The sequence below is a fragment of the Haliotis rufescens genome, unplaced genomic scaffold (genome assembly GCF_023055435.1).
Source record: "Haliotis rufescens isolate VD_foot unplaced genomic scaffold, xgHalRufe1.0.p SCAF_7, whole genome shotgun sequence".
In the NCBI taxonomy this organism is placed as follows: domain Eukaryota; kingdom Metazoa; phylum Mollusca; class Gastropoda; order Lepetellida; family Haliotidae; genus Haliotis; species Haliotis rufescens.
The window spans coordinates 57,006,859-57,030,283 of record NW_025964361.1 but is presented as its reverse complement, the minus strand read 5'-3'; the positions used below and the strand labels follow the sequence as shown (position 1 = coordinate 57,030,283).

The 23,425-nt window shown below is 44.7% G+C and overlaps 1 protein-coding gene across 4 annotated transcripts in view; it reads right to left on the bottom strand.

The window, feature by feature from the left end:
• LOC124122194 (E3 ubiquitin-protein ligase HERC2-like) overlaps positions 1-23,425 on the bottom strand; it is a 150,968-nt gene that overhangs the window by 80,914 nt on the left and 46,629 nt on the right. For all 4 annotated transcript variants that reach the window (XM_048387867.1, XM_048387868.1, XM_048387869.1 and 1 more), the window contains 3 exons: positions 5,050-5,250; positions 3,926-4,145; positions 2,210-2,473 (listed from right to left, as the gene is read on the bottom strand). In XM_048387867.1, the coding sequence (XP_048243824.1) occupies positions 2,210-2,473; positions 3,926-4,145; positions 5,050-5,250 (685 nt within the window). The remainder of the gene's footprint in view (positions 1-2,209; positions 2,474-3,925; positions 4,146-5,049; positions 5,251-23,425) is intronic.

Sequence of the window (23,425 nt, the reverse complement as noted above, 5' to 3'; positions counted from 1 at the left end):
ACCTTTCTTTTAACAGAAAAGTACATGGGTACTCTCTTCGTCTTTCCTAAGCACAGGGATTTTCTTTACTTTAGTGTTACTGATTTATTACCCCTGAAAGTGAATGAGCTGGGTTTGTCTGCCGTTTGTGAACAGTATCCAAGTTGTGTCTCTCTGCCTGCAGGAAGGAGCTGGAGGAGGACACACTCACCCTGCTACCACCGAGTGGAGGACACACTCACCCTGCTACCACCATGTGGAGGAGGACACACTCACACTGCTACCATGGAGTGGAGGAGGACACACTAACCCTGCTACCACCGAGTGGAGGAGGACACACTCACACTGCTACCACCGAGTGGAGGACACACTCACCCTGCTACCACCGAGTGGAGGAGGACACACTCACCCTGCTACCACCATGTGGAGGAGGACACACTCACACTGCTACCATGGAGTGGAGGAGGACACACTAACCCTGCTACCACCGAGTGGAGGAGGACACACTCACACTGCTACCACCGAGTGGAGGAGGACACACTCACCCTGCTACCATGGAGTGGAGGAGGACACTCACCCTGCTACCACCGAGTGGACGAGGACACACTCACCCTGCTACCACCGAGTGGAGGAGGACACACTCACCCTGCTACCACCGAGTGGAGGAGGACACTCACCCTGCTACCACCGAGTGGAGGAGGACACTCACCCTGCTACCACCGAGTGGACGAGGACACACTCACCCTGCTACCATGGAGTGGAGGAGGACGCACTAACCCTGCTACCATCGAGGGGACGAGGACACACTCACCCTGCTACCATGGAGCGGAGGAGGACACACTCACCCTGCTACCACCGAGTGGACGAGGACACACTCACCCTGCTACCATGGAGTGGAGGAGGACACACTAACCCTGCTACCACCGAGTTGAGGAGGACACACTCACACTGCTACCACCGAGTGGAGGAGGACACACTCACCCTGCTACCATGGAGTGGAGGAGGACACTCACCCTGCTACCACCGAGTGGACGAGGACACACTCACCCTGCTACCACCGAGTGGAGGAGGACACACTCACCCTGCTACCACCGAGTGGAGGAGGACACTCACCCTGCTACCACCGAGTGGAGGAGGACACTCACCCTGCTACCACCGAGTGGACGAGGACACACTCACCCTGCTACCATGGAGTGGAGGAGGACACACTAACCCTGCTACCATCGAGGGGACGAGGACACACTCACCCTGCTACCATGGAGCGGAGGAGGACACACTCACCCTGCTACCACCGAGTGGACGAGGACACACTCACCCTGCTACCATGGAGTGGAGGAGGACACACTCACCCTGCTACCACCGAGTGGAGGAGGACACACTCACCCTGCTACCACCGAGTGGACGAGGACACACTCACCCTGCTACCATGGAGTGGAGGAGGACACACTCACCCTGCAACCACCGAGTGGAGGAGGACACACTCACCCTGCGACCACTGAGTGGAGGAGGACACACTCACCCTACTAGCACCGAGTGGAGGACACACTCACCCTGCTACCACCGAGTGGAGAAGGACACACTCACCCTGCTACCACCGAGTGGAGGAGGACACACTCACCCTGCTACCACCATGTGGAAGAGGACACACTCACCCTGCTACCACCATGTGGAAGAGGACACACTCACCCTGCTACCACCATGTGGAGGAGGACACACTCACACTGCTACCACCGAGTGGAGGAGGACACACTCACACTGCTACCACCATGTGGAGGAGGACACACTCACCCTGCTACCACCGAGTGGAGGAGGACACACTCACCCTGCTACCACCATGTGGAGGAGGACACACTCACCCTGCTACCATGGAGTGGAGGAGGACACACTCACCCTGCTACCACCGAGTGGAGGAGGACACACTCACACTGCTACCACCATGTGGAGGAGGACACACTCACCCTGCTACCACCGAGTGGAGGAGGACACACTCACCCTGCTACCACCATGTGGAGGAGGACACACTCACCCTGCTACCACCGAGTGGAGGAGGACACACTCACCCTGCTACCACCGAGTGGAGGAGGACACACTCACCCTGCTACCACCATGTGGAGGAGGACACACTCACCCTGCTACCACCGAGTGGAGGAGGACACACTCACCCTGCTACCACCATGTGGAGGAGGACACACTCACCCTGCTACCACCGAGCGGAGGAGGACACACTCACCCTGCTACCACCGAGTGGAGGAACTTGGTGGCTCTCTCCACCACCTCCAGCCAGACGGAGGAGACAGATGCCTCGTCAAACAGCGTGGCTTCAGGCAGAGACCGCAGGGCATCCAGCGACTCCTGGAGCAGCTCACTACACAAGTCAGCATCTTCACCTGAACGCCAGGCTCGTCGAAGGAATGCAAACGCAAAGCTCAGAGCTGCCCGGGATCCCACTCTCGCAAGTCCCATCGTGGCTTTCTCTGCTGGCTTTGAGGAGGAACTGAAAGAAGACAACATAGATATCAATGGCAGTCAAGATCATCAGCATCACAACCAACATCATCCACACCACATCCAACATCACCCACACCACATCCAACATCATCCACACCACAACCAACATCATCCACACCACATCCAACATCATCCACACCACAGCAACATCATCCACACCCCAGCAACATCATCCACACCACATCCAACATCATCCACACCACAACCAACATCATCCACACCACATCCAACATCATCCACACCACAGCAACATCATCCACACCCCAGCAACATCATCCACACCACATCCACACAACAGAAACATCATCAACACCACAGCAACATCATCAACACCACATCCAACATCATCCACACCCCAGCAACATCATCCACACCACATCCACACAACAGAAACATCATCCACACCACAACCAACATCATCCACACCACAACCAACATCATCCACACCACAGCAACATCACCCACACCACAGCAACATCATCCACACCACATCCAACATCACCCACACCACATCCAACATCATCCACACCACATCCAACATCATCCACACCACATCCAACATCATCCACACCACATCCAACATCACCCACACCACAGCAACATCATCCACACCACATCCAACATCACCCACACCACATCCAACATCATCCACACCACATCCAACATCATCCACACCACATCCAACATCATCCACACCACATCCAACATCATCCACACCACATCCAACATCATCCACACCACATCCAACATCACCCACACCACATCAAACATCATCCACACCACATCCAACATCATCCACACCACATCCACACCACAACCAACATCATCCACACCACATCCAACATCATCCACACCACATCCAACATCACCCACACCACATCCAACATCATCCACACCACATCCAACATCACCCACACCACAGCAACATCATCCACACCACATCCAACATCACCCACACCACATCCAACATCATCCACACCACATCCAACATCATCCACACCACATCCAACATCATCCACACCACAACCAACATCATCCACACCACATCCAACATCACCCACACCACATCCAACATCATCCACACCACAGCAACATCATCCACACCACATCCAACATCACCCACACCACAACCAACATCATCCACACCACAGCAACATCATCCACACCACAGCAACATCATCCACACCACAACCAACATCATCCACACCACAGCAACATAACCCATACCACAGTCAACATCATCCACATCACAGCAACATCATCCACACCACATCTAACATCATCCACACCACACCCAACATCATCCACACCACAGCAACCTCAACACCACATCTAACATCATCCACACCCCAGTCAACATCATCCACACCACAGCCAACAACATCCACACCACACCCAACATGATCCATAAATGACACTCCTTCATGACAGTGCATACCTTTTCTGCTTGTTGAGGTTGCTCTGGTTAGCTTGTCTTTTCTTGGTTGGAGCCCGTTTGTCATAGGGACTTTGTCTACATACGGCGGTGAAGTATCGCTCCAACACTGCCAGTCGCTGGTGTAGTCGCGTGGCCGACAACGTTGTCGCTGCCGACTGAATACACAGATGCTGGTGCTCATGTAATAGGGAATGTAGGCATTCTTTGAGCTTGTTGATGTCTGAAATTCACGGTGGAGTAACATCATATTTCTGTTTCAATATATACCATATTTACAAAACGTACATCTCACCCTCTCCCCAGCCATACACCTACCTGGCTGATTGCCCCGAAACCCCTCTCACCCTCTCCCCACCCATACTCCTACCTGGCTGATTGCCCCCAAATCCTCCTCCCACCCTCTCCCCTACCATAACACCTGCCTGGCTAGTACCCCTAAATCCCTCTTCCACCCTCTCCCCATCCCTGTTGCCCGCAAATCCCCCTCCCGCCCTCTCCCCACCCATACACCTACCTGGCTGATTGACCCCAAATCCCCCTCCCATCCTCTCCCCACCCATACACCTACCTGGATGTTGCCCCCAAATCCCCCTCCCACCCTCTCCCCAGCCATACACCTACCTGGCTGATGTCCCCAAATCCCCCTCTCACCCTTTCCCAAACCATACACCTATCTGGCTGATTGCCCCCAAATCCCCCTCCCACCCATACACCTACCTGGCTGATTGCCCGCAAATCCCCTCCCGCCCTCTCCCCACCCATACACCTACCTGGCTGATTTTGCCCCCAAATCCCCCTCCCACCCTCTCCCCACCCATACACCTACCCGGCTGATTGCCCCCAAATCCTCCTCCCACCCTCTCCCCACCCATACACCTACCTGGCTGTTGCCCCCAAATACCCCTCTCCCCATCCATTCACCTACCTGGCTGATTGCTCCCAAATCACCCTTCCACCCTCTCCCCACCCATACACCTACCTGGCTGATTGCCCCCAAATCCCCCTCCCACACTCTCCCCACCCCTGTTGCCCCAAAATCCCCTCCTGCTCTCTCCCCATCCATACACCTACCTGGCTGTTGCCCCCAAATTCCCCTCCCGCCCTCTCCTCATCCATACACCTACCTGGCTGTTGCCCCCAAGTCCATGACTCAATGACAGGCATCGACGGCTTGGGCTGCGTCGCCTCCATCGCCAACAGCGCTGATTCCTCCTGGTCCAGCTTCTGACAGGCTGGGCAGTTACAGCCATTGTCGGGTCCACAGTGGCCATCGCAGCAAGGGCAGGACAACACCTTCATGCCACAGTAGTATTTACCAGTGTCCCCTGCAATGAAAAAACAACAACTCATCACAACAATCTTATGAGTATCTTTTTGTCTGAAATGTTCATCTTGGTTGCTAAATTAACACAGGAAAAGTTTGCTTGTTTGTTGCTTCTCATTCAACACTTTTCCAGTAGATTCAAGTCTGGACCAGACAAGCCAGTGATTGCTTTTATGGGGATGTCCCCAACCATTGGGGTACAATGCCAGGCATCCTATGACCAGTGGGTACCTATTCTAACCAGGAATCCCCAAGGTATGACCAGCATAGGTTGCCAGGGACCTATTCTAACCAGGAATCCCAAGGTACGACCAGCATAGGTTGCTAGGGACCTATTCTAACCAGGAATGCCCAAGGTACGACCAGCATAGGTTGCTAGGGACCTATTCTAACCTGGAATGCCCAAGGTACGACCAGCATAGGTTGCTAGGGACCTATTCTAACCTGGAATACCCACAGATGAGAAATACCTCAAGATGTCTAGAGTGTACATTAACAAAACCATACCATGAGAAGCATGAACGCATGAGCATGCAAGTGAACTCCAGCATCACCAACCGAATGATCCCCCGAAACATGTGCACATATGATTGTTTATTAGCATCCTCCAAACTGACCGTAATTCACCTTAAACCTGCAGCAAACATAAAGTATGTGTAAAACCTGTGTTCGTGTTACACAGTAACCTGATAACAAAGTTAAAGGCATCCATTTTTCATGCTCAACATATGTTCTGCAGGATTTAAAGTCATCATCCATCATCTGATCACAAAGAATTCCACTGGAAACAATCCTGGACAGAGTTGTAGCAACCAAGTCGAAGTTAACAAAACACAAGGCACAAGGCTTCTGTACCTCACATTTAATGTTCAATTGAATGAGATGAAACAGCACTTAACGATGATGTCATACCTCACACCTAGCGCTGCACACAAGTCTATGGTGAAGTGCATGATATGAAACAGCACTTAATGATCACCTTGGCATACCTCACACCTAGCGCTGCACACAAGTCTATGTTGAAGTGTATGAGATGAAACAGCACTTAACGATCACCTTGGCATACCTCACACCTAGCGCTGCACACAAGTCCATATTGAAGTGTATGAGATGAAACAGCACTTAATGATCACCTTGGCATACCTCACACCTAGCGCTGCACACAAGTCTATGTTGAAGTGTATGAGATGAAACAGCACTTAACGATCACCTTGGCATACCTCACACCTAGCGCTGCACACAAGTCCATATTGAAGTGTATGAGATTAAACAGCACTTAATGATCACCTTGGCATACCTCACACCTAGCGCTGCACACAAGTCTATGTTGAAGTGCATGATATGAAACAGCACTTAACAATCACCTTGGCATACCTCACACCTAGTGCTGCACACAAGTCCATATTGAAGTGTATGATATGAAACAGCACTTAACGATGATGTCATACCTCACACCTAGCGCTGCACACAAGTCCATATTGAAGTGTATGAGATGAAACAGCACTTAACGATGACGTCATACCTCACACCTAGCGCTGCACACAAGTCCATATTGAAGTGTATGAGATGAAACAGCACTTAACGATGACGTCATACCTCACACCTAGCGCTGCACACAAGTCCATATTGAAGTGTATGAGATGAAACAGCACTTAACGATGACGTCATACCTCACACCTAGCTCTGCACACAAGTCCATATTGAAGTGTATGAGATGAAACAGCACTTAACGATCACCTTGGCATACCTCACACCTAGCGCTGCACACATTACAAGTCTATGTTGAAGTTTATTAGATGAAACAGCACTTAATGATCACCTTGGCATACCTCACACCTTGCACTGCACACATCACAAGTCTACGTTGAAGTGTAGGAGGAAACAGCACTTAACGATCACCTTGGCATACCTCACACCTTGCACTGCACACATCACAAGTCTATGTTGAAGTGTAGGAGGAAACAGCACTTAACGATCACCTTGGCATACCTCACACCTAGCTCTGCACACAAGTCTATGTCAAAGTGTATGAGATGAAACAGCACTTAACGATCACCTCAGCATACCTCACACCTAACGCTGCACACATTACAAGTCTATGTTGAAGTTTATTAGATGAAACAGCACTTAACGATCACCTTGGCATACCTCACACCTTGCACTGCATACATCACAAGTCTACGTTGAAGTGTAGGAGGAAACAGCACTTAACGATCACCTTGGCATACCTCACACCTTGCACTGCACACATCACAAGTCTATGTTGAAGTGTAGGAGGAAACAGCACTTAACGATCACCTTGGCATACCTCACACCTAGCTCTGCACACAAGTCCATATTGAAGTGGATGAGATGAAACAGCACTTAACGATCACCTTGACATACCTCACACCTAGCGCTATACACATCACAAGTCTATGTTGAAGTGTAGGAGGGAACAGCACTTAATGATCTGATTGTTCTGGGTGGTTCAACGTCTTCAGTATCAACCAGTGAATGAGTCTGTGTTGGACTTGGGTCAGCTAACATAGATCACTTTGTGAAACACCAGCAAAAGTACTTTCCAGCGAACATGATTGTAACTATATTAAAGTCAATGAGATGGTCACAGAAAGATCACTTTGTAAAACATCTTCTGTGAGATCCATCTTCTGTGACATGGATGAGTGATCCTGTCTAAGTAACACTTAACAAGAGGTCCAGTGCATGAATGATTCTAAGTTAGACTTAGAAGACATGTGGTGAATTATCCACTTATAGATCCCTTTGTGAAACATCTTGCAAGACTTTCAGTGAATGAAGAGATGGACGTTTTAAACAGAAGACTGAATAAGCATAAAAAAATCACTTTGTGTTACATCCTCCATGACATCCAGTGAATGAATGATGTGTTAATGTTAAACTAATCGATCCAGTCACACCACTTCAGATCGCTTCGTGAAACATCATCAAAGACCAGTAAATGAATGATTCTGTCAATGGAAACCTCAACAAGATGGTCAAAGAATGCAAAGAACACTTTGACAAACAACAGCAACAGCAACAACCAGTTCAAGGTTTCCAAAACACCAGAACGTTCACACACACGTTCCACACTCATACACATCCCAGTGTTCTGAGGTACATACACTGTATCTTTAGACATGGAATCCACTGAAAAATATGCACCTGTTCAAATTTCAAAAACAACAGTCAATATGGTAAAATACACATTCACTTCAAACCCAGTTCCAAGGCATGTGTTTTTTCTCGACAGAGTAAACATATAAAGATGTACCCACATTACAACCACACTAAGTTCCGCTGTACGGACGATATGGAAACTGACGGATGAGCAGGAATCCCATTTTCATTAATTACCATGATTATCGAAACATCAAATGATACAGAAGTATTTTGGTACCGACAAAAATGTGGGGGTGAGGTTCCCTCCCTTGGCCCATTTAGCGATCATCAGATCTCAAAATAAGCACAGAACTATTTTGTCTCCATGTAGTGATGTTTTCCTCAGCTGCGGCAAGGATTAGCGGCAGCTCGGAGTATGGTAATTGAAGCAGCAATTACGCCTTTTGGCTGGGATTCAGCCATTCACTTAGCATGCTTTGTGGTGAGGAGCAAGTGTGAGAACCGTTAGGTTTACATCATAGAGTGATGCTGGAATATGTGTACACAGATGCACATGTCCCTTACATGACGTCTTCATCAATTAATTGTTTTTCCTGAGACACAGCAGGATAAATTCCCCTGTTTATTCTCTTCCTTAGAAACACTTCTAAAAGCTACTTTTTCACTGGCTGTTTGTTTGAGAATCTAATTTGGTCATAGGTACATAGAAATATGATGATATAATTATAAGAAATTATTCCATGGCCTCATGAGATAAGTAATCACGGTGTTAATTATCCTCGATTATCCAGTATATTATTAATTATCCTCGATTATCCAGTGTATTATTATATCTCCATTCTATTTGGATTACTGGCCTGCACCCATTAACCACCACAACTTCATTTTGGAAGTGACATCACCCCATCTCTAATTTGGCACATAATTTCTCATGCTATAGAGAATAATTTGATTGGATGGCTTTTTTTTAGTGTTGTGCCATTCGAATCCATCTTCCCAAGGCAAGGGAGTTCACTGACTATAAAAGTCCAGTTTCCATCCATGCCGAACGAGGTTGGAATTATGGAGTTATATTTTGGCTGGACAAACGAGTCTATGCATAGTCCAATCAAAATCGCGTAACGAAATCGACATCCGGTTCGTAGACAGCTGTGCAGATTTCAGTCAATTGCAGGATTTACAAAGCATGTGTACTGTCAAATCGACATCAACAGATATTTTCTAAATCCTTTCATGCTTTTTATCAAGATGCTCGATTGATTTGATGCACTTCACAAAGTAAGACCCGTTTTATTACAATATAGATTTTGATTATCAATCAGATTGTCTTGACTGGGCACCACCATATTATTTGAAGCAAATGCAAGTAACATGAGAGGTGGAATCTGATTGGTCAGTAGGAGGGACATAGAAGGGACATAACTTGTAAAAGCCACTGGTGGCTCTACAATCAAGTTCAGGACTTCCATCCAAGTTTGGCAAGGGTGGAAACTGGACTTTCACAGTCAGTTAACTTCCTTGAAGATGTTCGATTCAGGCTGAAAATGAAGTGATGGTGGTGAAAGGGTTTGGGGCATTTATCTAAATGGAACAGAGATGTACTACACTGGATAAGGACGGGTCTAACCTGCATACATTAACAATAGTTTTAGCCATAAGATTGCTGGAGTGGCGACCAGACTTTTGCAACTTTCACCAAACTGCCATCAATGCCCTACTGTTTGTTTGTTTGTTGATTAACGCAGCACTCAGCAATATTCCAGCTATATGACGGTGGTCTGTAAATAATCAAGTCTGGACCTGACAATCCAGTGATTGACATCATGAGCATCGATCCTCGCAATTGGGATCATCCGATCCCGTTACGACAAGTATAGTCACCCTTTACGGCAAGCATGGGTTGCTAAAGACCTATTCTATCCTGGATCTTCACCAATGACCTAGTGAAATCTGTCCACGATTATTTAGTCACACCATCCCTGGTGCAACTAACAAATAGTCAAAAACATGCTGAAACAGTCATGAAACATTTGTGTAAGCTCAGTTAAAGACAGTCTATACAGTAACAATGATGCCAAGAGACAAAACTTAGGCTAGTAGTTGAGATTTGAGCACAGGCTGTCATCCAGATACCTGATCCTCCGTGAAAACCCTCCACAACATGCCTGACATCCATGATTCTGTTTCTTTGTTTAACACCGCACTCAGCAATATTCCAGTCCCATGACAGCTGACTGTAAATATCTGTCTCTGGACTACTCAAACCAGTGATTGATATTATGAGCAATGTCACATGCTGCTGGGGTACGACCCACAATCAACCATGACCTGACCACCCCATCAACCCTTTTGCGACGTACGGTTGCTGGGGGCCTATTCTAACACGGAAACCAACACAGGACCAACTCAATGATAACAATTCATCTTGACCACAAAACAAAAATGTGGCCAAACAAGAATTTCAAATGATCTGGCTTTAAATACTATCCAACAAATAAACTTTTATTTTGATAGGTGAGGTGAAATGGGGTTTAATGTCGCTTCCAAGATTATTGCACTTATATAGCGACGTGGCTGCTTGTACTAGTTCGGACTGATGCCGATTTATAGTGCTAGCTCACTGAAATACCATGCACCAGTTTAACATGAATAACCCACTCAGACACAGTATACTGACTCCAAGCCAACCAGTCATTGTTTTAGCCCCATAATGCCGAGCGTCAGACAGGGTAACAACAAGTACCATTTTTTAACGTCTTTTGGTATGACGCTGCCGGGGATCAAACCCCGGGCCTTCCACTCTCCGGGCAGACACTCTACCACTGGACCACGGAGGCGGTCCTTTTTTTAAAAAAATGGTATTAAAAAATTATGCAATTAATATAAAATTATAAAGAATGAGCATTAGTGTTTGCTCTGTTGTATGTTGTTTTTTGTTTGTTTGTTGTTTAACGTCTCACTCAGCAGTATTCCTGCTATATGATGGCGGTCTGTAAATAATCCAGTCTGGATCAGACAATCCATTGATTGACATCATGAGCATCTATCCATGCAATTGGGATATGATGACATGTATCGACCAAATCAGCGATCTTGACCACCCAATCCTGTTAGTCGCCTCTTGTGACACGCATAGTCTCCCTTTACGTCAAGCTAGGGTTGCTGAAGACCTATTCCACCCCGGACCTTCACGGGTTGCTCAGTTGTAGGAGTGTTCTAATTAAAGGAGGCATCAACGCACCAACAGCAATAACAGTTTAAGTAAATGTATCTTCCGGACCTCCATCTCATTTAGCTAATGTTTTCCACCTGTATGTTTTTACCCCCTCATCTGCCCCATTACCTGCTGGCTGCACACACCTGCTTCTGGTTACAATGATAAACATACAACTCAACCCAAGTGACATATCAAGGGCTCTTTCTAGAGTTATGCCCCTTGCATGCTGCATGATATGCTGTACTTGTTGCTAACAAGTTGTTTTTCTTTTTTCTTTTTCTTTTTTTTCTTTTCTTTTTTTATGTAATTATTTTTTTTAAAGATATTTTTTTTTACACAACCAATTTCTAAGGATTTAGCTCCACACTTAGTTAATAAATATGGCAAATATTTGCCCGTTTTCACCATGTGTAAACTTTGATAGACACCTGTAGCGAACTTAAACTTGCTGACCTGCTGTCTGCTGTATAGGTAACCTGTACCTAACAAGTATGCTACAAGACGTGCTACTCCATGTATAATTCTGTAATGTCATATATACTGAATTGAATAAAAATTATTTTTTTTAAAAAGAAAAAAAGTTGTTTGTTTTTTAATGCATTATTCTGTAGTCATACTCCAGTAAAATGACAGCAGCTTGTAAATAACTTCTCAAAAGGCAAACTGTTGGTAAGTAAAACAAATTGTCATGCTGGGGCAGCTTAGAACTGACTAAATGCGATAAACAGACTTGGTCAGTTTCAATTCAAGAAATGTGTTCTGATGTCGTTCTCCCAAGCAGTGTTTCTGAAAAACAGGATATTTGAGATCAAATTTCTCAGTCAGCATTTGAGAAATGGGTGGTGGAGTGGTCTAATGAGCAGAGTTACATTCCTTAGATGTGCCAGGATCCATTGCTTGGGGGTTTGAAATCCAGGTTTGCTGGAAGTATGATCCTCGGTCTTGGAGCACCATCAGGATTTGCTCTCACATATTGTGGACACACAATACAACTGAAGACAGGTACTCAGTTAAAACACATTTCAGTCACACACACACACACACACATAGTCAGGGATACATCTAGGATTCCAAACAAAGTGCCCTTGGCAGACATAACGGAGGAAAAACATAATTGTCTTCAAAATTGGGACCTTCTTAAAAGTCCTTATTTTCGTAATTCAGGGCTATTTTAATAATTCATTCATTGCAATGAAAAACATTAAAGCCTCTATTTGTTTATTGGTCCTGTTGTCAGTGAAATGCTTTTTTGTTTGTTGTTTAATGCCACACTCAACAATATTCCAGGTATATGATGGCGGTCTGTAAATAATCGAGTCTGAACCAATCCAGTGATTGATATCATGAGCTTGATCTATACATTTAGGGATACGATGACGTGCATCAACCAAGTCAGCAAGCCTGACCACCCAATCTCATTAGTCGCCTCTTACGACAAGCATCGTGCCTTTTACGTTAGGCATGGGCTAGTGAAGACCTATTCATCTTAACAGAATGTTGTTCAATCTACAACATGTGCCTGCCTGATCAATGCCTAGTATTTAATACAACAGATAATAACACTAAGATTTATACTGGTCTATTCATATAACTTGGATTTTGTCCAAAAATGATGAAGATGAACTGTAGGTTGTGGGTGGATTGTAATGAATGAAGAGGTTTCACATAGAGTCAGTTCAACAGTGTTGGGAAAGAATCTTTGCACAGAGCACTAATCACCACTATCAGCTTGGGAGGGATATAATACTATTTATACAACACTCAGGCACAATCCATGAGTGAGTGAATGTTGTTTTATGCCAGTCAGCAGTATTAGAAAAATAAAATTGCCACCTAGACCAGAACAACTTTTTTTCATTATAAATTGCCAAAGGAAATATGTAAATTATGTTTTTAATTATTTTTTTTAAAACTGCCAAACATTAAGGTTGATTTCATGAAATGAACACTTTCAAAATCGGTTACTACAAAAAAAACAAAAAAAATGCACAAAGTATAGATCTATTTTTCAGTTTTTTCTTTTTACTTGAGTTCAATTTATGACCGGATCATACGTGAAGAAAACCAAAAAAACCAAATGGTTTAGTTCTGCATTAATGACAAATTGTACGAACATAGGCAGTCAAACTCAGCTTATCACACTGAGCATTGCTGCGCTATCCCACGGTTCACAATAAGCCTCAGGAAGAAGAACACAACACCAAGAAGTACCCAGGAATAAAACTCGACCTTGGAGATGTGCGGTTGGAGACAAAGTGTCACTTTTTAACACAACATAGTTAACTCCTTTTTCTCTATCCCAGCCAACATGTAAACAAAGATAGTTACCAAAACACTGCCAACACAAATATACCCCTACAATTCCAACTATTTCCTTTGAACTAAAGCAGCCTCCTATATTTTCCCGTGCACCGATGGAGTCAATACTACAGACACCGCAGTCACATGCTCATGAATTTGGCAAACAGAAACATTATTAAGCTCTCGTAGGTAGTGACCTTGACCTCATCAGTGCTAATGATATGCTCATCGCCTAAGTAAAGGAACGTGTTTGACAATGTTTGAAATACAAAATGTGGGGTAATGGATTATCCTGTTGTCTAGCGCAACCTGTGTGTGGGAGCCAGGAGCTGAGGATGTGATGGCATCAGCATCCTCCCCAGTTCAGCCTTGTGTAGCGATGATGGATGGACACCTGTCACTGCAGAGGCAGAAGCTAAATAAGGAGCAGGCATCAAGGAAAGATAACTCTAGGTCTTCATGTGGCAGACTTAGAGTTCTTGAGGTAACAGGTACAGTATGCTAAAGGGTACGAGGTACGTGGTACAAGGTGCAAGGTATTCAGTACATGGTACACCTTGGTACAGGGTACAATGTGGTACACCTTGGTGTATGGCAAAACATGGTGAGACACAGTATACTCACTCCAAGCTGACCAGTCCTTGTTTTAGACCATTAATGCTGAGGACCAGGCAGGGTAACATGTAGTACCATCTTTTAACATCTTTAAGTATGATGCGATTGGGGATCAAACCCTGAAAGTTCTGCTCTCTGCCACTAGACCACACAGGCAGTCGGTACAACGTAGTACAACATGGTACACCATGGTATAGGGTACTAAATGGTACAACATCCTCCATGGTAATATCTGCAACATGGTACATGGTACAACCACGCACAAGCTTTACTATGGTACACCTCAAGATCGTGTGTATACACAAGCTTTTTGGGACCAAGTGACCTTGATCTTCAACATCAACCAATCACATGCGAGAACATACCATAACACTACTTCCTAAATGAAACTATCTACAAGTTACATCATTTTATCCAGTGTACACCTTTTCCTACAACTACTTGATCACTAGATGTTCTTCAAGCATGTCCATTTTCCAAACTGACAAAACAATTTGCTGACTAGACTTGTGGATATACCTCCACAACTTCATGTAGTGTCCACAACAAAAGGTGTCACTATAACACAATTCCTTCTATGCGAGGCTCAGAACTTAATCAACCCTTGCACTTGACACACTTCTCAAATGCACTATTCATTACCTCGCAGCACACCACAAGAATAGCTTTCAGATAACAAGGCTTACAGGTACAGACAACCCACTACCTGTCTCCGATTTATAAATTCCCACCTCACTAAAATCGCACCATGAATACCTTAGAATTATATTAAAAACTGCTTCCAGGACTAAATGATGATTCCATCTGCTTTTGATTAATTACGTATTAGCAAATACTTTACAGCCGATCTGAGTGATGAAGTAGACAGTTGAGATGTTCATGAAACCCAGTCAAGTGATGGATCTCACCTGGGAGGACGCCACACCACATTCAAGAAGACACTACCTAGCTCCTGGGTAGTTCTGGGCAGTGCTAAAATGATCTTAGCGCTACGATCATAACTACCACACTTTAACATAGATATACAATCATTGTAGTGCTAAGATCACTTTGAGGAAATAGGCCCTGGAGTGATCACAGAGATTATGTTTGTTTATTGTTTAACGCCACACTCAACAATGTTCCAGCTATATGACGATGGGCTGTCTGGACTAGACAATCCAGTGTTACATCATGAGCATAGATCCACCCAATTGTTGGGATACGATGACATGCATCAACCAAGTCAGCGAGCCTGACCACCCGATCCCGTTAGTCGCCGGATACGGCACGCATGGGTTGCCGAGGACCTATTCTGCCCTGGATCTTCAAGGGTTTCACATAGATTATGAGTGAGTGAGTTTGGTTAAAAGCTGTATTAAACGGCTGTATCATGATGTGATGATCAAACTCCATAATTGATCATAGGAAACAATATGTTTATTATTCAAACGGGCCCACATAATATTGCTATAGTGACATCTTGTGAGTTCTACTGGTAGAAAGACCCAGAATCATTGACTTGTTGCTTCATTCCTTACTCCATTTTTCCACCCAGAATCTGTGGTCTATTCCTAGTCCTATTCCTTGTCTACATGTCACATCAACAAAGTCAGTTTGTTTTAATTTACCACTTTAGTGAATCTCACAGAGCTATGGTGCTGACAGACTAAGTTTACAATCACAGCGAATCTGGGATTTGAATCCCAGAACATCAGATCCTCACACTCACATATCCGTGTAAAGAGTCCTGTCCTTCAACATGTTCAAGACCCCTTCCCTCAACCCATCAGATGACACTCGAGGACCCTAAAGTGCAGCTCAGTACACTGGGAGCAAGATCTTTTGCCTATAACGCAGCTGTTGAGTGGAATACACTTCACAGATCTAAGATCACTTTCTATACACAATCAGTTCAAGAAACAGCAGAAGACATATCTGTTCCACTGACCTTTCCATATTTATATATATCGCCTTTGTAAGTGCTTTGTGCACAAGTGTGGAGGTCAGCTCCACATAAGAGGCTTTATTATTATTATTTCTTATTATTTATTACGATGCTTACAGATAGGGCACAATTCAGCCCAGTGGTTGAAGCACCTAGTGGACCACCCATGACGATGCCCGTGAAAACTAATGGACAGACATGACTGCAGTAATATCAGCAATCTCTGTCTGCAAACTGCTTCTTTGTTGTTCAAACAGTGATGTAGTCAAAGCAAGTCAGAGTCAACTCAAATGATACATAAAGAAAACAAATTTCAATGATGGATAAAATCATTACAACAAATCCCAGACTCCAGACAGCTATGTAAACATGCTTTGGACAAGTTGCAGCTACTTGAGCGGCACCAGACCTGTGTCTCACGTTGTCTTTCCCAGCTAGTGAGAAAACCAACCACTACAACTACTGATGGCTTCGTCTTGGCGATATGTCAAACCACGATGAGCAAACTCGGCATCTTCCGGCGTCTTACAACGTTGTCCTTGTTGAGCCCCAAAAGTGGACCAGATTCAGCTGAGAACTAATCATGTGTGGTGCTCCAGCAGACTGAGAGGATCATCTTGCAAACACAATATACATGGAATCTCAAATTACCCAACTATTTTTACACCCCAAAACATGTCTCTGCATTTGGTCCTAAACCGTTGCAGTATTTGTTGTTTACAACCAGTGACGCAGGGGAGAGCAGTGCTGCTGTATCAAGACGAGTGGGATGACGCAGGGAGCTCGGTTCTGCTATATCAAGATGACAAGGATGATGCAGAGGAGCATGGCGCTGCCGTTTCAAGACGTTACTGCTGCCGGACCAAGATCCTTCATTCACAGGTGGTGCAAGAGTACTACCTGCATTGAGAGCAGTGCTTACAACCTCAACATACTATGAATAGTTATTTGCTACACAAATGTGAATACTTGCCAACATTCTGAACGCCCTTCCAGATGATGTCAGCGATAAGGTCTTTAGACTTGAGTACCAGCAGAACTAGCAATGTAGCAGTTTATTAAAGGAAACATTTCAAGAATGGCATGAGGGTAACGTTATTACATTCATGCAGCCTCATGGATGTGGAACACAGACCTGTCAGGGAGGGGTTTGTTTGTCACAACTGAATCCCACGTTATCCATCAAGGGCCATGTTGATGCTGATGTTGCCTGTGATGCAGGACATCGGGTTTGCTCCCTGTCAGTACAATGCATGTGGTGAGAGTGTTACATATGCTTGTATTTTTTTACATTTTTTTTTAAGATCATGCACAGTTGTACAATATTGGGGTTAAGAGTACAGCTCTTGGTCTGGAGTGACATACTTCAACTCGCGGCTTGTGCTGCTTACAAATACAACTGGTTATATGGACTACTCAAAAGATCTTAAAGAAAATCTGATTTTTTCATAAGACTATAGTTAATCTGTCTCAGCATGAGAGAATAACTTTAATCATATGACAAATTGGGCGTTCTTCAACTTCTTTTGAGGGGTATAAAAGAAGAGCTATGTGCCAGGTGCGCACACAGTTGTAGTGATGGAGGTGCCATGGAGCACCTGGCCACAGAGCACCTGGCCACAGAGCACCTCGCCCCAGAGCACCTCGCCCCAGAGCACCTGGCCACAGAGCACCTCGCCCCAGAGCACCTGGCCACAGAGCACCTCGCCTTACCTCACCTGTGTTAGGCTCCCAATCCCAATCTAGCTAAATAGCCTGATTCACAGGACAAGGATCAAGGATCAGGTAATTGCTATGAACTATCCTACAAAGGACGAGGTAGGATAAGAGCCATTTAAGCCAACTTGAAATGTCAAATTATGCAAGGTGGAGAAAACTTTGAAATACTGGTTTGTTTTTCAATGCGGCACTCAGCTACATGACGGCGATATGTAAATAATCAAGTCCAGTGATTGACATTATGATCATCAATCTAAACATTAGAGAGACGATGACATGCAGTCAACAAAGTCAGAGAGCATGACCACCCATTCCATTTTGTTGCTTCTTGAATGAAGTTCATTCTGAATGAAACCAACACATGAGTTCATTGAACCCGAGGTAATTTACTTGTTAACATCCCTTATCATATCTACTGACGTAACATGAACTATCAAATTATATACAGTTTCATACTGATTATTTTCTCATTGTGCCAGCATTCATTATCTAAAAATATACAACTCACCTCAACCTTATAACATGTCTGCCAAGAACTATTATCTCCAAATCCCCAACAACAACTTGCTTGTAAACATGCATACTTAATTACTCCTTGTACCAGCAGCTGTAATCATGTCAAGCGTTATCTGTTATCAACTGATGATTAGTCTCATGCCAGGTAGCACCAAGATTCTGGGCTAACACATGATACTATTCCCCTAACAGCATATTAATGACTTAACATAGATCTCAGCTGGGTGCATGAGTTCTATCAGTCCTGGAAGAATTACGTAAATATGTTGCTATGAAACTAAGTATACTTATAAGTAAAGTGATGCATTTACTCTGAGACTAATTACTTCATTACTTTCTGAGAACTACATCAAAGATGCTGCTTGAAATTTAGTACAGAAGACACACTACCTTGCCATGCCTAATAACCTTATCATACAGTTAATTTCACTATTTTATCTCTGTTTGTAAACAAACCTGCAAGAAAATGAACAGATGGATAAAATTGTGATAACAGTTTCATTTCGTTGCTTTTCAATTAAAGAATTTTTTGTTTGTTGATGTTTAAAGCTGCACTCAGCTATATTTCAGGTATATGACATTGGCCTGTCAATTAATGATTCTGTACCAGACAAATTAGTGGACGATATTATGAGCAACGCCCCATGGTGTCAGGATTCAGTAACAAGTAACAAGCCTCCTCACCAAAAGATCCATGTAGTCGCCTAAAACCACAGTATTCAAATAAAGGTCAAAATATTGAAAACACTATTTAAAAGATGAGGCAAACATCATGTTAGCATGGTTCACTTCCAATATCCAATTACTGACATATTCACAATATATGAGTGAGTGAGTGAGTGAGTGAGTGAGTGAGTGAGTGAGTGAGTGAGTGAGTGAGTGAGTGAGTGAGTGAGTGAGTGAGTGAGTGAGTGAGTACACTTCAATAGAGTACACGGAACAAGTATTACAAGGGAGACAATCGCTACTTTAGCCTGACCACATGCACATACAGAAGGTGCAGAAGGGAGCACTGTCCTCTAACTCCATGTTAAATATCAGATATCAACTACTAAAGCCTTCATGATCGATAATAGTAGCAATAACGACAATCAGGAGCCCCTAAATACATGTGTCGCTGTCTTAAAGCGCTGTGTGTGTGCCGGCTGAGTTCACACTGACTAACATGCCACACTGTTAGTGTCAGTGAAGAAAAGTATGGTGGGGTGAAATAGAGTTTAACATCGCGTTCAAGATTATTGCACTTATATAGCGACGTACATGCATGTGTGTGTGTGTGTGTGGCTGCTTGTACTAGTCCAGACTATTGCAGAATTTATAGTGCTAGCCCACTGAGATACCATGCCGAAGTTTAACATGAATACCTCACTCAGACACAGCATACTGACCATGTTGACTCTTAGCCGACCACAATCTCATTAAAATTAGATCTTAGTTTTCGCTACCGCTAAACAAAGATCTGAGGACATCCCATTACAGGTCACGTCCGAACAACCTTTCGCGAATTTTGACCGACCAATGAAATGACTGACAAGAAATCGACATTAGCTAATCAGAAGGCAGCTTTCTTGAGCTTTACGATACTAGTTTCAAACTGGCGACTACGCTTTGAAACATATTTTGACGTATTCTCGATTAAAAAAAATAAAACTGATAAGAACATTCTGTAATGGCTTATAGATGGCCTAGATTGTAATGGATATAATCATAAAACCCGTAACTGTCGTTCGGAATACCCCATGTTAAATTTTTCGTGGTTGCATGATAAGAAAACACATTCCGACTGTCACTTTCATGATCTGGTAAGTGACGCTCTGAATGGTTGGATGAAAGGTCGTTCTGGCGTGACCCGTAATGGGATGTCCTCAGATCTTTGTTTAGCGATAGCAAGGACTAAGATCTGATTTTAATGAGATTGAGCCGACCAGTCCTTGTTTTAGCCCCTGATGCCAAGCACCAGGCAGGGTAACAACGAGTACCATCTTTTAACGTATGATTGGGCCGGGGATCGAACCCCCTACCTTCTGCTCTTTGGGCAGATGCTCTATCCATTAGACCACGGAGGTGGTCCAATGAAGAAAGGAAGCAACAACTTGTCCTAAGTATTTTGCCAGACAGTCGGGAAGGTGGAGGAAAATTTCATGCAGACCGACAGAAATGTTGCCAGCCACGGCCAGGTGGGCAGGCAGTTATTTCGGATACTGATTACTGTCAAACTACATTCCAAAGTCTCACTCACAGTATCACATTCCTGACCAAACAAAACAGTGGTATACAAGTGTTTATAGCATGGTGTCTGGGTGTATACCAGTTGTATATTTCCTGTCTCTCTCGTAGTCTCCACCTGGTGGTGGAATGACGACACTGACAGAGTACTCAGGCCTCACAAACAGACCGGACAGTGCTGTTTACCTCCGTGGTGGGGGGTAGGGACTGACCCCCCCGGTGACGTACAGGACTAACTGACAGAGTACTCATCCTCTGGTGATGTACAGGACTAACTGACAGAGTACTCAGACCCTGGGAGAGACCCAACAGTGCTGTTTACCTTCGTGGTGGGGGGTAGGGACTGACCCCCCCGGTGACGTACAGGACTAACTGACAGAGTACTCATCTATAATTTCTCATCCATGATAGGCCTAGATCAGTTATCATTAACCTGTGTAATCCCACTGTATGATTCCACTGGCTGAAATAATTGCATCAGCATTTTCGAGTTGAGGAGTCCATCTCATCAGTGCTCATGACGTGAAGTACATGAGTCCATCCCATGACGGAAGTAGTCCAACCCATCATTGAAGGAGTCCAACCAATTAGGAAGGAGTCCAACCAATGAGGGAAGAGTCCAACCAATGAGGGAAGAGTCCAACCAATGAGGGAGGAGTCCAACCAATGAGAGAGGAGTCCAACCAATGATGGAAGAGTCCAACCAATGAGGGAAGAGTCCAACCAATGAGGGAGGAGTCCAACCCATGAGGGAGGAGTCCAACCCATGAGGGAGGAGTCCAACCCATGAGGGAGGAGTCCAACCAATGAGGGAGGAGTCCAACCAATTAGGAAGGAGTCCAATCCATGATGGGATAAATCCACCTTTCCAAATAACTGAGACTAGACTGACTGACTGACTAGAATAATTAGCCTAATCTCTTTTATGTCACATCTGTTTCACAAAATCCACAGGTGAATCTGTCAGGCTCCCAATGTAGCAACAGAATCTGCACATCAGTTAAGTTTTTCCTGGGCAATCCATTAGACGTCCATGTACACCATCTTTTAATCTACTTCTGCTCTTTAATGGCTGGGCTACTGGAGATGATGCCAAGCATATCCTTTACTGCGTCAAAAAGATAATTTCTGGCTGTAACTCCATCTGTAATCCGTTATCCGTGACTGCAGCTTGGTAACTATCATCCATAATTCCCGAGTGTAGTATTGGTGGGTTTTTACACAATGTGGCAGCATGTAAAGTAAGCAGTGTTTATGGTGTCAGACCAGGGCGCAATCTTTTCATCACTCAGTAGGTGCTAGCCAGATATTCCTGGAATACCCACGGGAGGAACTGAATGCATTGAATTGGGTTTTATGCCATCATCAGCAATAGCTGCAGCACAGTAAACTGTTAAGGGGGATGGGACCATGAACCTGTACCACAAAATGATCTTAGCGCTAAGATCGTAATTCCCATATGTTAACACAGACTTACAACAGTTGTATCACTAAGAGAGCTTTGGACCAAAGTCACTGATCGTATGAGCAGCATTTACATATTGTGTGGGAAACAGTCACAGATTGTGTCAGCACTGGTCACAGATTGTGTCAGCACCAGTCACAGATAGTGTGAGTAACAGTCACAGATTGTGTGATCACCAGTCACAGATTGTGTCAGGAACAGTCACAGATTGTCAGCAACAGTCACAGATAGTGTGAGCACCAGTCACAGATTGTGTGATCACCAGTCACAGATTGTGTCAGGAACAGTCACAGATTGTGTCAGGAACAGTCACAGATTGTGTCAGCAACAGTCACAGATTGTGTCATCACCAGTCACAGATTGTGTCAGCAACAGTCACAGATTGTGTCAGCAACAGTCACAGATTGTGTCAGGAACAGTCACAGATTGTGTCAGCATCAGTCACGGATCGTGTGAGCACCAGTCACAGATTGTGTGTCAAAGTCACAGATTGCGTCAGCACCAGTCAAAGACTGATTTTGTGAGCACGGCAGTGGTAAAGGTCCCCACCAGGAGACACACACAATGACTCAAGCTTGCTTGCAATATACAGACATATAGGAAACAAGCACTCGGCTGCAAGCCCAGACCAGTTTTGTTAATGTTAAAGGTATCCTAGGGGCTGGACGAATTTCAAACATTTTGGGGGGTATTGCTATATGTTATCACTATAGTGATAGGGTAGTAGACGTTCTTGGTTAATTTCCATCCCAGCATCCTCCCTTGGTGTCTTGACAACCACGACAAAATGACGCCAACCCAATATTCACGTCAAACTAACCTGCACTTGTGCATGATCTGTTCCAGGTCGGGGAACAGTATACTCACTATATCTGCAAGGAGCAAAATGATTCCTCCTCTATTGCCAAAACATTTGTAATGTGGACATGGTAAGCCAATCTGTCTACATTGTGATGAGGTTGTTGTCTGGGCTGATCCTGCTGTGAGCAAGCACCTGCGGCAGCACCACCTCACAGAACCACCACAACACAGCAGCATCTAACAGCAAGATCGGCAAGATCATC